Source organism: Corvus hawaiiensis, chromosome 13, assembly GCF_020740725.1.
Source record: "Corvus hawaiiensis isolate bCorHaw1 chromosome 13, bCorHaw1.pri.cur, whole genome shotgun sequence".
Taxonomy (NCBI): Eukaryota; Metazoa; Chordata; class Aves; order Passeriformes; family Corvidae; genus Corvus; species Corvus hawaiiensis.
In genome coordinates, this window is record NC_063225.1 from 5,283,508 (window position 1) to 5,299,608 (window position 16,101).

Consider the following 16,101-nt stretch of genomic DNA (forward strand, 5'->3'; position numbering starts at 1 on the left):
GAAGCTCCCCCGGGCGCCCGGATTTGGATCTGCCCGGCGGTCCAGGCCCCTGCAGCCCGTGCCGGGACCAGGTGGGAGCCGGGGGCAACTGAGGGGGAAAACATCTGTATGGGGGAAAACATCTGTACGGGGATACCATCTGCACGGGGGATAACATCTGTATGGGGGAAAACATCTGTATGGGGGGAAACATCTGTGTGGGGGAGAACATTTGTATGGGGGAAAACATCTGCACGGGGGAAAACATCTGTATGGGGGATAACGTCTGTACGGGGGAAAACATCTGCACGGGGGATAGCATCTGTATGGGGGATAACATCTGTAGGGGGGCACGGCTGTATGGGGGGCACGGCTTTATGGGGGAAAACACCGGTATGGGGGAAACCCATCTGTTTGGGGGCACCGCTGTGTGGGGGATAAACGTCAGTATGGGGGCACGGGTTTATGGGGGGCACGGCTGTACAGAGGGGTGCGGGACTGTACGGGACCATGCGTGCATGGCGGGGGTGGTGGCCAGTGCTGAGCTCACCCCTCGCCTTTTCTCCGCCCGCAGCTCCATCGCCCCGTGCCGGGGCACGTCTCGGAGCAGGGGTGGCGATGAGACGCGTGCCCTGGGTGCGCTCGCTGAGGGGCTGCAGCCCCCAGCCCCGGCGATGCCACTCCAGCTCCTCGGCCAGCAGCCCGCTGCCGCAGGAGCCGAGCCAGGAGCCGGCCGCGGGCCAGCGGCGCATGAACCCCCTCAACATCCAGATGCTGTCCAGGACCCTCCACGAGCAGATCTTCCGGGGCGCCCGGGTGCGCTACTCGGCGGAGGAGGTCCGGCGGAGCGTGGAGCACCTGCAGCGCCACGAGCTGTGGGGCAAGGAGACCTCCACGCTGCCCGACGTGGACCTGCGGCTGCCCCGCATGTACGGGGACAACATCGACGAGCACTTTCGCCTCCTGGCGCAGAAGCAGAGCTTGCCCTACCTGGAGGCGGCCAACGAGCTGCTGCGCTGCGAGCTGCCCCCGCTGCCCGAGCAGTGGGCGTGGAAGCTGGGCTGGACCCGCTACGGCCCCGATGGGCGAGCGGAGGCTGTCGACTTCCCCGAAGAGCGGGCGCTGGTGTTGGATGTGGAGGTGTGCGTGGCTGATGGCCAGTGCCCGACGCTGGCCGTGGCGGTCTCGCCGCACGCCTGGTGAGATGCCGTGCCAGCAGCGACGCTGGGGTCACAGCAGGGGTGGGGAGGAGGCAGTTTTGAGAAGGATGGGGATGCTCCTGAGCGGAGCCTCTTCCTGCAATCCACTGCTGGCTTGCAGGAAAGACACAACGAAGCCCCAAAGCGTGGCTCTGGAATGTGTGTACTGCTTGGCAAGTGCAGCGCTCCCCAGGGTGGGTCAGCTCCCTCCCACAGGTGGGGTCCTGCTCAGCAGCCCACGGCACTGCAGGTGCTTTGTTTGTGACAGCTGCCGGTGCCACATGTCCCCCGCAGGTACTCGTGGTGCAGCAGGCGACTGCTGGAGCAGCGTTACTCCTGGTCCAGCCACCTCACCCTGGCTGACCTCATTCCCCTGGAGAGCCCAGCAGGTGCCAGCTGTGCCAGCAAACAGGACTGGATGGAGAGAGTGGTGGTGGGACACAATGTGGCCTTCGACCGGGCGTTCATCAAGGAGCAGTACTTTATCCAGGTAATCCATTGAGCCTTTGCTTTGTACTGGCAGCTGCAATTCCTTACCCAGATAATCATTTGCATTGGCTCTTGAGGGTTATTTTGATAGATGCTGTTCTGCACAGGTACCCCAGGTTTGTGTTCACCTTGTCCTGCAGAGCAGGCTGAGGTTGGATCCCTTTAGAGGAAAAGGTTCTTGCATCCTGTAAGGCTGCTGGAGGCTGCAGGGTGACAGCTGGGGAGGTGGCAGGAGCCTTTGAGCAGCTGACAGCCTGCACTGGGCATGCTTTTGGCTCTCAAAAGGGGAGTGTGGGAGGCAAAGTTTCCCTTAGCAAAAGCAGCTTGAGCAGAGGAATTGCAGCTCCTCCAGCATATCCCAAACCCTCACTTTTCTCCCACTGTGTTGTGTCCCAGGGCTCCAAGATGCGTTTCCTGGACACCATGAGCATGCACATGGCCATCTCGGGGCTGACAGGCTTCCAGCGCAGCCTCTGGATGGCTGCCAAGCACGGCAAGAGGAAGGGGCTGCAGCAGGTCAAGGAGCACATGAAGAAAACACGCAGCAAGACAGAGGGGCCAGCGGTGAGTGAGGGAGCTGAGCTGCTGGCAGCAGTGTGGGCAGCAGGGGACCGTGTACTCCTGTGATGGGGCTGTTTGCTCCTGTACTGGCAGAGTAGGAGCTGTTGGAGCAGCTCTGCTGAGTGAAGCTCTCGCAGCACATTTCAGATAAGGTGGCCTTGGTTTAAACTGGAGCAGCAGCATGCTCTGCTCCTCCTGATCTTGGCTGCAGCTGGTCCTCCTCCCACACTGCCTGACCCCCCTGCTGTCCACAGATCACCTCGTGGGACTGGGTGCACGTCAGCAGCATCAACAACCTGGCCGATGTGCACGCACTCTACGTCGGGGGGGAGCCGCTGGAGAAGGAGGCACGGGAGACCTTTGTGAAGGGCACCATGGCTGATGTCAGGAGTCACTTCCAGGTGCCATTCCACCATCCTGACAGGCAGCAGGAGCTGGAGAGGGGAGGAGGGTGGTAGTAGTTGCTGGGGTAGTTTCTATTTTGCTGCCCTCTCTTGCAGCTTTGTGTGTGCATGGGGCTGTGACCTGCTCTGGGCTCCTGCAGCCCCGATGCCTTGCCCTGTGCTGGCAGAGGGGTGGCTGCTTTGCCTGCTCTCACCTGCTGCTGTCCTCAGGACCTGATGTCATACTGTGCCCGTGATGTCCAGGCTACCCATGAGGTGTTTCAAGAGCAGCTGCCACTGTTCATGGAGAGGTGAGAGCTGCCAAGTTCTGGCTGGCATTGGCCAGGGGGCTGTGGGCTTGGTGGGCAGTGGGGAGGGTCACAGTCCCTCTGGGCATGAGATGTGGCTCCTCTTGTCCTTAGGGTGTCCTGAACCTCTTTTCAGGAGGGACTTCAGACCCCTCCTGTGTAGGTGAGCAGGAATAAACAGCAGCACAGTGGCTGGGGAAGGTGAGCAGGCTTCCTGAGGCAGCCTGGAGCTATACAGTTTTGGGGTTGTTGCACAGGGCAGGCAGAAGATACAGAGATCATTACAGTTTAGAGGAAGAGCATCGAGGATTGTGTGAGGCTGGGAAACTTTAGATGAAGACACATTCGTATCTGTTGTAGTCTGGTGCTTCCAGGGCAAATCCTCTCTGGCAGATATCTAATTCCTTGCTGCTTTGGGGCCCAGGTGCCCCCACCCTGTGACATTTGCAGGGATGCTGGAGATGGGAGTGTCCTACCTGCCGGTCAATGGGAATTGGAAGAGGTACCTGAATGATGCTCAGGGTATTTACGAGGATCTGCAGAAGGAGATGAAGAAGTCCCTGATGAACCTGGCCAACGATGCCTGCCAGCTGCTGCACGAGCACAGGTACCGTGGGCTGGGGCTGCAGGTCCTGCTGGAAGGAGCTCAGGCACCAGGTGGTCCATGGGGGGCTGTGGGTGGGTGTGAGAGACAGAAGCAAAGCTGTGGTGTGACAACAGTGTATCATCAGGTACAAGGATGACCCTTGGCTGTGGGATCTTGAGTGGGACACACAGGAGTTTAAGCAAAAGAAGAATCCAGGGAAGAAGAAGAAGAAAGGCCAGGATGTGAACAGCCAGGTCTCCCTGGCAGCAATGGATGCAGAACAGTCAGCGCAGGAGTGGCAGGAGGGTGAGCATAGGTGATCCCTGGGGAGGAGGGATGCTCCAGGGCTGCCTCCCCAGGAGTGCCCAGACAAAGGGACAAGGTTTGTTGGTGCTGCAGGGTAAATCATTGCTGGCCTGTGTCCCATGCAGCTGCATGTGGTGGGGGACTGGTTTGATGTCCCTGTCCCCAGAAGGGTGGCACAGAGGACCCTTTGCCAGACAGTTCTTCTTGCCCCACCAGACCCTGGTCCCCCCAGTGAGGATGAGGAGCTGAAAGTCCCTGCGAGCCAGCTCTGTCTGGAGCGCCTGAAGGAGACAGTTGCACTGCAACCCAAGAGACTCCAGCACCTGCCAGGCCACCCAGGGTGAGTTGGGGACCCTGGGTGTCCCCAGGGCTTGCCCTGCGCTCTCTGACCCATCCCTGCTGCTCCCCAGCTGGTACCGCAAGCTGTGCCCACGCCTGGAGGAGGAGGGGTGGGTGCCTGGCCCCAGCCTCATCAGCCTGCAGATGAGGGTGACCCCGAAGCTGATGCGCCTGGCCTGGGATGGCTTCCCCCTCCATTACTCGGAAAAACATGGCTGGGGATACCTGGTGCCAGGACGGCAGGACAATTTGCCAGCAGCCCCTCTAGAGACCGATGGCCCCTCCTGCCCACACAGGTGAGGGGATGTAATGGGGTGCTGGGCTGGGAGCTGCTCCATGGGGATATCTGTGGGAGCTCCCCGGAGCCCTGGCACTGTGCCCGGGAGCTGCCCCAGAGCCTTGGGCCCCGTTGTGGGTGCATCAGCCCTCCCCTCTCCTCTGCCAGGGTGATCGAGAACCTGTACAGGCAGCACTGCCTGGAGAAGGGCAAGGAGCAGCCCCCAGGGCTGGAGTCTGCTGTAGAGGATGAGCTGGTGATGGACAGCAGCACGATGTGGCAGAAGGTGAAGGAAGGGATGGAGGGGTGGGGCTGTGCTTCTTCCTGAGTGCATGCAGTAACCAGCCCTGTGTGCAGCTCCAAGTAAGAAATTCCCTTTAATAAGGGAGGATTGGTGTTTGATCTGGTTTCCCCCACGGTCCCTCTCTGCTGCAGATGGAAGAGCTGAGCCAGATTGAGGTGGATCCAGAGGAGAAAATGAGCAAAGCAGGCCAGAGCCTGGTGCTGGTAAGGAGGGGTTTCCTGTGGAATGGGGTGGTGGATTGGTCTCTCTTTCCTTGATTTCCCCCTCCTGCCATGTCTGAAAATGTTCCTGGCATTGTCTCACTTTGCTGGTCGCAGGAGGAGATGGAAGAGCTGAGCAAGCAGGCAGAGATGAGGAGCCAGCCCTCATTCCACCATGGCAATGGTCCCTACAACGATGTCAACATCCCTGGGTGCTGGTTCTTCAAGCTGCCTCACAAGGCAAGCTGGGGCTCCTGGGGCTCTTCCTGTCCCCACAGTGCTGCTGGGACCCACGTGATCTCATCCCGTGGGGTTGGGTGGGGGAAGTCCATCCCTGTAGCTGGGACAGGAGAATGCACAGAGCTTTGCTGATGTGGTGTGGTGGCTTGCTGAGCCCTGACACCTCTTCTGCTGCTAAAGGATGGGAATGATAACAACGTGGGAAGCCCTTTTGCCAAGGATTTCCTGCCCCAGATGGAGGATGGCACCCTGAGGGCTGCTGTGGGCCGCACCCACGGGACAAGAGCCCTCGAGATTAACAAAATGATCTCGTTTTGGAGGAACGCTCACAAGCGGATCAGGTGAGCAGCTGCTTTCATGGTGACACCCCTGCAGGTGGAGGCTGTGTTGAGACAGGGGAGTTTGTGTGGATGCACAGGGGAGCTCAGCATCTCACCTGCCTTGTGTCCTCCCAGTTCCCAGATGGTGGTGTGGCTGAAGAAGGGGGAGCTGCCTCGTGTGGTGACCAGGTACGGGGCAGAATGATCCAAATCTGGACTGTTGCTCCCTTTACCCCGCGCCAGGAGGGCTCTTGCAGGATGATGCTCATCCTCGCCTCTGTCCCAGGCATCCTGACTATAACGAGGAGGACAGTTACGGAGCCATCCTGCCGCAGGTGGTGACCGCAGGCACTGTCACCCGCCGAGCAGTGGAGCCCACCTGGCTGACGGCCAGCAACGCCCGGGTATGGCCACGCTTGGATCCTTGCCAGGGGTGTTTTGGGGCTCCCTCTGTGTTTTGGACTGATGGGAGCTGCTTGGGTTGGAATAGGAGTTGGATATGGATGCTGGGATTTGTGGTGGCAGGGCCAGTGCTGGGGTGCTCTTGTTGATGTGCTTTGCTGTGGGAGAGGGGAAGGAGTTGGTAGAAGCTCTGGAGCTTAAGGATGTGGTGAAAGGGAAAGAAAGTACCAGTTTCTGTCCTTTCTCAAGCTCCCCTTCTTCTGTGCTGGAGTAACCAAGTGGGTGATGCTCCACCATGGGTTAAACCCGGTTTTTGACATTGAGAACAAAACTTAGGAGCACGGGGAGTGCTGTGCCAGCACACTGTGGCTGTGGGAGGAAGGCTGCTCCTGTGCCATGGAGGAGGAGAGGGATGTGCTGAGCTTGGCATCGTGTCCTGCAGGCCGACCGGGTGGGCAGTGAGCTGAAAGCCATGGTCCAGGTGCCACCCGGCTACTCCCTGGTGGGAGCAGACGTGGATTCCCAGGAGCTCTGGATCGCCGCCGTGCTCGGCGAGGCGCAGTTCGCTGGCATGCACGGTGAGCCGGGGCTGCGCCGCGGGGGAGCGGCTTTACTGGCCAGGGCGGTGATCCCCCCGATCCCAATCCTGATCCCGCGTGGTGCCCACCCTCTGCTCCGCTCCCGCAGGCTGCACGGCCTTCGGCTGGATGACTCTGCAGGGCAAGAAGAGCAACGCCACGGACCTGCACAGCAAGACGGCCGCCACCGTGGGCATCAGCCGGGAGCACGCCAAGGTCTTCAACTACGGGCGCATCTACGGGGCGGGGCAGCCCTTTGCCGAGCGGCTGCTGATGCAGTTCAACCACCGGCTCACGCAGCAGCAGGCGCGCGAGAAGGCGCAGCAGATGTACGCCGTCACCAAGGGCATCCGCAGGTGGGTGCTGCCCGGGGACAGCGGGGACCCGGCTGCTGGCAGTGTCCCACCGGAGATGGGTTACTCGCTCTCCCCTCCAGGTTTCATCTCTCCGAGGAGGGGGAGTGGCTGGTGGCGAAGCTGGACCTGGCTGTGGACAGGGCGGAGGATGGATCGGTGTCAGCCCAGGATGTCCAGCGGCTCCAGAGAGAAGCCGTGAAGAGGTGAGATTGGCTGACCCTGCACAGCTTTGTGGCGTTGGGGATGTGGAGAGGGCTGCAGCCCGATGGGCAGTGGGCAGAGAAGGCAGATGGGGCTGGATAGTCTTGGTCCACCCTTCCTGCTGGGCCAGGGAGGTTTGATCTGGGGGCTCTCAGCCTCACCCACTCTCCCAGTGAACAATTAGCAGGGTCTCATCCTGCTGCCCCAAACCAGGAGAGAGTGTTTGAGGATCTCAAATGGGGACCTGCAGCCCACTCCCACACTTCGAGCAAACCTCCCCTCTGCCCCACAGGTCCCGGAAGGGGAAGTGGAATGTGGTGGAGCAACGAGTGTGGGTTGGAGGCACCGAGTCTGAGATGTTCAACAAGCTGGAAAGCATTGCCTTATCCCCCTCCCCACAGACCCCAGTGCTGGGCTGTCACATCAGCAGGGCCCTGGAGCCTGCCATGGTCAAGGGGGAGGTAAGGATGTAGCTCTGGGCTGCTGAGATTTTGGCTTTGCTCCTCTTCTCCAAAATGGGTACCTGATGTTCAGCCCCTCTTAGATTGCTGGAGACCCACTAGGCTCTTGCAGCCATTCAGGAAACGCACTGTGCCTTTATCTCCATGCCATCAAGAAAACTCAAGCACCCTGAGTTGAAGAGATTTCTCCCAGGAGCTGTCCTGTAAGGGTACCGTGCCCTTGACTGCAGCGCTCTCTTACTGTCCATCTGTGTCTCCTTTCACCAGTTTGTGACCAGCAGAGTGAACTGGGTGGTGCAGAGCTCGGCTGTTGACTACCTGCACCTCATGCTCGTTGCCATGAAGTGGCTCTTTGAGGAGTTTGACATCAACGGGCGCTTCTGCATCAGCATCCACGACGAGGTGCGGTACCTGGTGCAGCACCAGGATCGCTACCGGGCAGCCCTGGCCCTGCAGATCACCAACCTCCTCACAAGGTGAGATGTGATGGCTCTGGTGTCTCCTGGGGAGGGGCAGCAGTGACTGGAGAGGGACAGGCAAGCCCCAGGGGCTGGAGTTGGCTTTGCCTACAGCAAGCTGGTACAGAGCAGTTTTCTTCTGCTCAGGGCAAGTTAGCAGCACTGGAGGCTGCAGTTCCTTCATGTGTGACTCAGGTGGCTATAAATGGACCTCGGCTTTGATTTCCAGGGATAATATACTGGCAAGAGGGGGATATCATCAGTTTCTGACTCCTGCAGTGATGGGGCCATTCATTGGCTCTGCTGGAATGAAAGTGAATCGCCTCCTGCTCCTTTCAGGTCTGCAGCTGTCACATGGCAGCAGCCTTTGGGCTTGGTTGAGGAGCTGGAAGCCTGAACCTGTCCCATCCCTAGTCCCCTGCTGCCTTCAGGGGACAGCAAGGGGCACGGCTCATCTCTGTTGTGAGCACCAGCACTGTCGCCCCTCCCACAGTGTGCTTGGGGTGTTCCTGCTGCTTCCCTGCCCCATGCAAAACTAAGCTCAGCCTAGAAAGCTCCTGACCTCAAAGGGCTCCTGTTGATCCAGCTGTGGCACAGGCAGCTTTGCCAAATCCCCCTCCCAGCACCGTGGGGTATTTGGTTACACGGGAGCTGGCCAAGGTGAGCTGTTTCTCCCGTGGGGAGGCAGGGATGCTGCAAACAGCCTTTCTGCAGCCGCAGCGGGGACAGGCACCCTGACGTTCCTGCCTTTGTGCCGGCTCCTGCGAGCACAGGGCTTCCTGCTGGGAAAATCCCGCATCTGCTCTGCCTGCCAGAGAGGATTAGCCAGCAGTGAGGGGCTGGATTCTTCCCTTCTCCCCAGGAGGCTCCATTACTTCCAAGGAGGCACCGTTACTGTTCCTCCCATGCCTACTTTAGCAATACTTGACTCTCTTGCTACCCAGGACTTAGAAAACATCTTGTCCCCCACCTGCTGAGTGATGTGGGTGCAGAGTACCTTGTGAGGGGTGGCTGGCCAGTGTTTGGTGAAACTGCCTGGTCAGAACTGTGTGTGACCAGGCCAAGGGTGATTGTCCAGCACCATCCCACCTGCTTTCTCATTCTCCAGGTGCATGTTTGCCTACAAACTGGGCCTGCAGGATCTGCCACAGTCAGTGGCTTTCTTCAGTGCGGTGGACATTGACCAGTGCTTAAGGAAAGAGGTGACCATGAACTGTGTGACGCCATCGAATCCCACGGGGATGGAGAAGTACGGCATCCCTCAAGGTGAGCGGTGTCTGTGCAAGCTGCCCCCTGTAATCATCCCTGCACAAGCAGAGCACTTGGCCTAAGTAGTCATTCCCTCAGGGCTCCTCTGTTCAGCTGAGGCACCTCATAAGCCCCTTGGTTCCTGACCTCTCATCTGACCTGCGGGGCAACCACCGTGCTGGAACCTGCCCCTCTTTCCTCAGGCCTCGTGCAGTTTGTGCTGCTGCTTCCAAATATTTGTGACAGTGATGAGCCAGGCCTGGCTCTGCTCTCCCATGCTATGTTTGCTTTGTGCTCCTCAGAGGAGCCCTCCTGTGCACTTTTAACACAGCCCAAATTTAATTTCTCCTCTGAAAGGAGGCACCTCAACAACCTTGGCTATTTTGCCCTGCAGACCCAAATATTTCCATCCTTCATTCCTTTCCCTCCTTCCCCACTCTCCCTTAGCCCAGCACAGCTCTTTTCAGAGAACTACAGTGGTGTTGCTGGGTGCTTTCTCAGCAGCCCCAGGGCCTCAAGTCATCCCTGTCTGCACTCAATGTAACCCTCTAATTGTTGCAAGCAAACATTTAACTCGTGGCTGGGAAAGCAGCTCCTCCTCACTGTGCAGCAGCTCTTTCCCAGATAAGGGAAGAACCTGCCCTCAGATTTGTTCTCTCAGTCACTGCACACACCAGATGCTCCGCCCTTAAGTACCCTTTATTAAGAGTCTTACAGGCAAAGGGTGCTTTCAGAAACAGGATTTGTGCTCTGTAGGCAAAAAGGGCACTTTTCACCAAGAACAAGGCAAATTAAACAAGTGCATCGCAATCAGGATCAGCAAAACGTAACAGCAAAAACGTGTCAAACCAGCCTGGGCAGAGGAAGCTGTGGCCTCTCGCTGCTCAGGAGCTGCACACAGCAGCTTCAGCTCCAAGGCAGAACAGCACACGTCCCCAGCTTCCTACTGGTGCTGGCTCCTTCATTGTCACCACCACCCAAAACCGAAGTTTGAATAAATTTAGGGCTTTCTGTGCTACATGCTCTGAACTAAAGCAAATCCGAAGCATCGCTCTCTTACGTTGCACAGTCTGAGTGTCCTGCAGGGAACTGACTGTCCCCTTGTCTTCCAGGGGAAGCACTGGATATATATCAGATAATTGAAATAACCAAAGGTTCGCTGGAGAAGCAGTGACAACACCAGAGTGCCAGGACAATTGTCCAGACGGCGTGCCAAAGCCTCATTGTCCTTTCAGAAGCAGATCTTTTGGCAGGGACTGATCCCAGTCACTCCCTTCCCTTTTTGCTGTAAGGAGGGATGTTCCTGGGGAAGATCTTGTAGCAGCACCTTTGAATAGCAGAGGCACTTCTGATGGCAGCAGCCAGCTGTGAAACCTGAGACAGGGGCCAGAGTCAGTCCCGTGGACTCAAGGGAAGAAGTCATAAGTATTTGGCAAGAGAAGCAATAAACCATCATCTCTGGATCTGCAGCCTGCGACCAAGGCGAGTCCACCATGGAACAGGCACTGTGAGAGGAGGCAGCAGCAGCAACCCCCGTTTATTTTTTTCTCTGTCTCTTCTTTTTGGGTTCCTGGTTCTCATCTGTCTGCTCCGCTGTGCTGCTCTGGAGAGGGGAGGGAGAGAGCAGCATCAGAGTGTGATTGTTTTTGTGTGAGTAGTCTAAGGAGTGTTTACCTAGAGCAAGAAGCCAGGTGTACAGAACAGGATTTAGCTTTTTTTTTCCTCCCTAACATAAGGACCTGAAATGGAACTCCTGTCAGCCACTGAGACTTTCCCCATGGACCACCCACCTTCCCAATTCATGCTTAGACCACAGGCTACCAGTGGCACAGAACAGGGACTCTGTCCTGGGTTTTGGCTTGTTGAAACACTCAGGAAAATATGGACAGAAGCACCAATAAAAACCTGGACAATCAGCAGAGTAAACTGTTTATTTTTCTTAGCCAGCACAGGTGGCACTGCCATCACCAGCACTACCTAGTAGAGATGGCTCTGAGAATGATGCCTTGCAGAATTTGCCCTGCCAGGTCTTTATCTACAAAAACCTGCATACAAAACCACTTTGCATCATTCTGCAAAGGTCTGATCCTGGCCAGGCAGTAGATCCTCATGTGTAATGCTGATAGACCTCTCTGCTTTCTGAGGCAAAGAACAAGGCCTAAGAACAGTTTCACTTCCCCAAGACTAGGGACACAGAGCTGGTACATGAAAATAAAAGGCCACTCAAGGCAGAGGGTGGGGTGTAGGGGGTGTTCTGAGAGAAACTGTTCACTCCTTCCTATCAGCTTAGTATTAAAGTGAGAGCTAACCCAGGGAAGACAAGCTGTCCTAACTTCACACATTCCTGCACAACTCACAGATACACAGCTGGCTTCTAAAGAGGAGGATGCCTATCAGTAAAAGCAGCTAAATGAATTCTGACCTGGTCATTGTGTGGCTCGTTCTCAGCATCCTCCGAGTTGCGCTCCTGCAGGGCACTGTCCAGCACGGACGCGTTGATGCGGAAATCCCGGGAGGTGCTTAACTTCATGTACTGCATCAGGTTCACCTGCAGCAACCAAGGGGGAAACAGGCAGGGGAAACATGAAGCCATGAGCATCTTAGCTTAGTGTTCTACCCTGTCTAGTCCTTTGCACAGCACTGGGACAGAGTCCCTCACAGTAATAACGCAGCATTGAAGCACGAAGTGGGTGAAAAAGCACCTGCCCCCATGCAGTGCAGGGGCCCATTTACATCTTCCTAAAAGCCAAGTGATTGCCAGTTACTCTCACTTTCATGTAGGACCTTGTTGTGGCACATTTCACGACACAGACTGGGAGAGAGTGAGGAAAGGTGGCACGAGGTGTGCATGTTCCTGCTCCACCAGAAGCCACAGGTCACAGGCAGGACTGATGTGGACATGGGCTGGCATCAGTGTGGCAACAATTCAGCAGTGTTGGGCCAGGAGCATGGGCAAGGGCTGAAAGGTCCTTACACCTTCCTAATTACATAAGATCTCTGCTTTACATTACCTTTGACTTCTTGGAGAGGTGGATAAGGAACTTCTCATACTGCTCAATTGCAAAAATCAGGTTTGGGATTGGCTTGGTCTCCCGAAGCACCTTGGCCTGAAATGCAGAGAGGAGTGAGATGGGTCAGATTTGGGAGGGAACAGTGGCACTGTAGCCTGACATGAAGACCATAACATTCCCAGTTTAGAGAAGAGTCTTCAGCAGCTTTGCTCTGTACCAGTGCTGCCCCAGCAAGCCTTGCCAGCTCTGTCACTAGTTTTAAACTGACTCCCAGGATGGTTCTGCAGTGAGGCTCTGCTGTGCATTGTTTTGTGCTCTGCCCGCAGCCCACAGCCCTGATATCCCTGTCAGCAGCTCCTCTGCTCCAGCTCTCTCCCAAGGCATCACAAGCACAGGCCATCCAGGCAAAGAGCACCCTGACATTTCACCACATTGTTGTCCTGCTTATTCACCACCACTGGTGCTCGTTCCCCATGGTGACAGAGGGGTAAAGGACATGCAGCATTTCAGCCCATTCCCATACACTCAGGGAAGAGCTAGGCAGATCATGCCTGTGGCTTTTAAACCCTTAACATCACAGGAATGTCTGGGACAGCTGAAGAGACGGAGGAAATGCTGTCTGGGAGCACAGACAAAGGACATCAAGGACCAGGAACCTGCCAGCCTGTTCACTTGCTCCCAAACAAATAATCCAGTTGTTTTCAACTGCCTTACTTGAGTGGAATCCATTCCTTCTTTCATCTTTAAATGTACTGATAAAATTAAGAAACACTTAAAGAGGATGCAATATCGGTTCCAATAAATTAGCCCATATCTGTAATTTCATAGCTTACCCCAAATGGCAAAAATACCAGACAAGGCAGACTATCCAGATTGACCTTTGTTTCATGTCCATGAGATTTTAAGATGCATTTAGTGAAGATGGCCCTTTTGTTATGTTTTTTTTTGGTTGCATTTTGTTTGTTTGTGCTTTTTTAGACTTTTCTCTGAAGTTACAGTAGATTAAATTTGATTTTCACTTAAAGGCCCAAATGACAAATTGTCTGGTGATCTGTAAGAAGCCACCAGGTACCAGAAGCCTCGAGGTACGATCCTGCAAATACAGCCCATGTTCTAATGGAGTGAGTCAGTCTTACCATGACTGTAGAGACTGCAGCAGCTTCATCCTCTTTCTTCTTCTTTTTCTTCTCTTCTAAAAAGCTTAAGCTCTCACTGTGGATGTTCTGAAGGAGGATGCCAAAAGATGTGTCATTAGAAGGTAAGCAGGGAAGGAAATGCCAGCCAAGAAAGGCCAGAGAAGTCCTTGCTCTGGCCAGCTAACAGCATTACCAGCTAGGTAACAGAAAGGTAATGATACAAGGGTGGAATTTGGGATGATCTCAAAAAAAAGATAAGGAAAGAAAAACTAATTTCATAATTCACACATTCAGAAAGGTGAATGTGTGAGAAGTCCCCAGCAGTGATAGCTCTGCACACCCCAACACCTTCCCCAGTATGTTGTACAATTCCTGTGGTCCTCACACAAGTACCCAGTTCCTCTCCAGGCAGATAAATCCCAGCTCCAGCACCGCAGTCTTTGGCACCCACATTGCTTCACACTGTGATGACTGCAGTGCTGTTGACCTTTATTTGCCATTGTGGTTAACAGCAGTATTAATCTCATCGAAAAAAACCCCCACATGAACAGAGGGGAAAAAAACCAGCAAAAACCCAGCTCCTTCCCTGCTCAAGCAGAAATCAGCATGCTCAGTCTCAATGGTGCTGAAATGTCTTATACTATATTTGACAAAGTAAAGCTTGAACTGTAAGAAACTCAGGTCATGTCAAAAAGATGAATAATCCCCAAGGGTGCCCATGTACTGAAGCTGATACACCACTCAGCACCAGATAGACTGGCTGTGATTCTGCCAGTTAATTTAGGCCTTACCTGTACGTAAGTAATGAATGAGTAACACTGTGGGGTCAGATGGGAACCTGAGAGCTTCACCTGCAAAGGAGCAGAGAGAGAGGCTGGTGTTACTCCTAACTCAGGGCAATGAGCCATTTCCCCAGAAATTTGCTCACACTCACCAGCTTTTCCAGTCTTCCTGGAATCGTACTTGAGGTGCTGCGGCAAGCCTGGATGTACTGCAAGGAAAACATGAGTTCCTTCTAGGTGTGCTGTTCCCATCCTGTATCCAGGCAGAGCTCAAAGCAGCTCATACAGTGGCACAGTGGGGAGGGCAGGATTTGCACAACAATCCTCCCCAGTGGCTTGCTACATCCAAGGTGCCATGTCTGCAATCCAGAGCTGTGAGAGGAGAGCTCTGGGGCAGTCACCACCTCGTATCAAAGGAGCTCCACAGGCCTGTGTTTCATGGCCCAGGTTCCTCCAGGTTCTGCTTCAGGGAAAGGGAATGAGTGGCAAGGGCAGGAGTGGTGAGCACTGTGAGAACACTGTGAGTGCCCTTCATTGTGCACACAGTTGTGTGGAGGAACCCACAGGACACGCTGGAAACAGCAACTCCAAGCCATGCAAAGCCAAATTCAGCTGGAGAGAAGCTTTCCTTTTATCTCCACTGGTACAACTATCACTGCTCAGAAAGGTCATGAAATTGAGGGCATGAAAGCCAACAGAACAAGGGCTCAACTCCTGCAAGGGATCAACAGCCCAGTCCCAAGCCTAACTGCTGCCAGGGGTCACTGTGAGCTTGCTGCAGCAGATGGGGAGAAGGTTTTTAGCTCAGAGGGAGCCCGCTGTCAGCAGAGCACACTCACGTGTTTGATGAGGGAGGTGAGAATTGCGTATGTCTTGCTGAGGCTTCTCAGCAGTGTGTCCACACAGCTCCCTGCTGGGAGTGCAGTCTGCACCAGCTCATGATAGACTGTCAGCAGAGTTCCCAGCTGCAGAATTACACCTTTCTCCAGAGCCTGAGTACGATCTGATGCCTGAGAGGAGTCTTCTAGAAGAAAGAGATGAATATCTGGTGAATGCGTGTCTAATGAATCCAGTTGTGCAGGTGGGAGGCACAAAAGCCCATCTTTATGTCTGGTGTATAAAGCCCCAGTGGGGCAAGGGGAAAATAATAATAGTGGAGGGATTTTGTGAGAACACCCTTATCTCACTTTGTTCATGTAGAACCAGCTCAAGGCAGAGTTTAACCTGCCCTCAGATGATGCTATCTCAAAATCCTCAAATATCTTTTTGCTCTCTGTCTTCATCTGTTTTTGACAAAGGTGTAACAGTAAGAACTGGACCACTTTCATTACCTGATGTGTCTGACCCCAGACTGGTGAGTTTCTTGATAAGCCAATCCACCTCTTCAAGGACCTTATCCACCTGACCCAGAACCAGCAGCTGAGACAGAAACCAATAACAAAACAGGTTTTTGGAGGAGTTTGGCACAACAGGAACCTGCAAGCTGCTCTGAGCACAGTAGCCCTGGACACTGCAGGTGTCTGTTCTGACTCACACAGACAGTGGGGGCTGCAGTCTTGGCATTCACTACGGCGAAATGGCACCGGCCCTCCACTTCTATGTCCTGAGCAGAGGAGAGAAAACAAATTCTGGTGAGTAAAACTTTAACTGCTGTCACATAGTTTGCATCAGAGATGCACTCAAACCTGACAGCACTGTGTGATGAAGAGCTCAGCTACTCCTGCATCATACCTGATCTATGTCTCCCAGGCAGGCGTGGATGTCTTGTGCAAGTTCCCGCAGGAGACCGACAGGGCTCTTGTAGAGAACGTGGACACTGAAGAGCAGAGACAGCAAACCCTTGCAGCAAGAAATGTCCTCTGTAGGGAAGAGAAAATAACACACTGCCAGGTGCAGTGCTTGCCTAGCTACTTAGGAACATCAGACATCCAGTGAGGGGAAGTCTCAGATTCAGTATGGATTTAACAGTAGGTAAAA

General features: G+C 54.9%; 2 protein-coding genes across 3 annotated transcripts in view; one reads left to right on the top strand and one right to left on the bottom strand.

Moving 5' to 3' along the window:
• Window positions 1-11,111, top strand: POLG (DNA polymerase gamma, catalytic subunit). The gene is made up of 23 exons (XM_048318026.1): window positions 1-71; window positions 554-1,178; window positions 1,473-1,668; window positions 2,064-2,231; window positions 2,483-2,629; window positions 2,843-2,922; window positions 3,344-3,526; window positions 3,651-3,811; window positions 4,028-4,151; window positions 4,222-4,446; window positions 4,596-4,713; window positions 4,863-4,934; window positions 5,049-5,171; window positions 5,352-5,512; window positions 5,627-5,680; window positions 5,778-5,895; window positions 6,336-6,471; window positions 6,581-6,827; window positions 6,908-7,030; window positions 7,321-7,489; window positions 7,757-7,965; window positions 9,056-9,213; window positions 10,308-11,111. Exons 2-23 carry the CDS (start codon window positions 598-600, stop codon window positions 10,367-10,369), a joined length of 3,615 nt encoding a protein of 1,204 aa, XP_048173983.1. The 5' UTR covers window positions 1-71; window positions 554-597; the 3' UTR covers window positions 10,370-11,111.
• Window positions 10,713-16,101, bottom strand: part of FANCI (FA complementation group I) — a 23,546-nt gene continuing 18,157 nt past the window's right edge. The window contains exons 28-37 of one of the 2 annotated variants that reach the window (XM_048318025.1): window positions 15,856-15,983; window positions 15,659-15,727; window positions 15,456-15,543; window positions 14,964-15,145; window positions 14,277-14,333; window positions 14,134-14,193; window positions 13,343-13,429; window positions 12,207-12,302; window positions 11,618-11,743; window positions 10,713-10,798 (exon numbers count right to left, since the gene is read on the bottom strand). In XM_048318025.1, coding sequence (XP_048173982.1) covers window positions 10,733-10,798; window positions 11,618-11,743; window positions 12,207-12,302; window positions 13,343-13,429; window positions 14,134-14,193; window positions 14,277-14,333; window positions 14,964-15,145; window positions 15,456-15,543; window positions 15,659-15,727; window positions 15,856-15,983 — 959 coding nt within the window. In that variant the 3' untranslated portion in view covers window positions 10,713-10,732. Of the gene's footprint in view, window positions 10,799-11,617; window positions 11,744-12,206; window positions 12,303-13,342; window positions 13,430-14,133; window positions 14,194-14,276; window positions 14,334-14,963; window positions 15,149-15,455; window positions 15,544-15,658; window positions 15,728-15,855; window positions 15,984-16,101 lie in introns of both variants that reach the window. The other variant, XM_048318024.1, reaches the window with a different exon arrangement.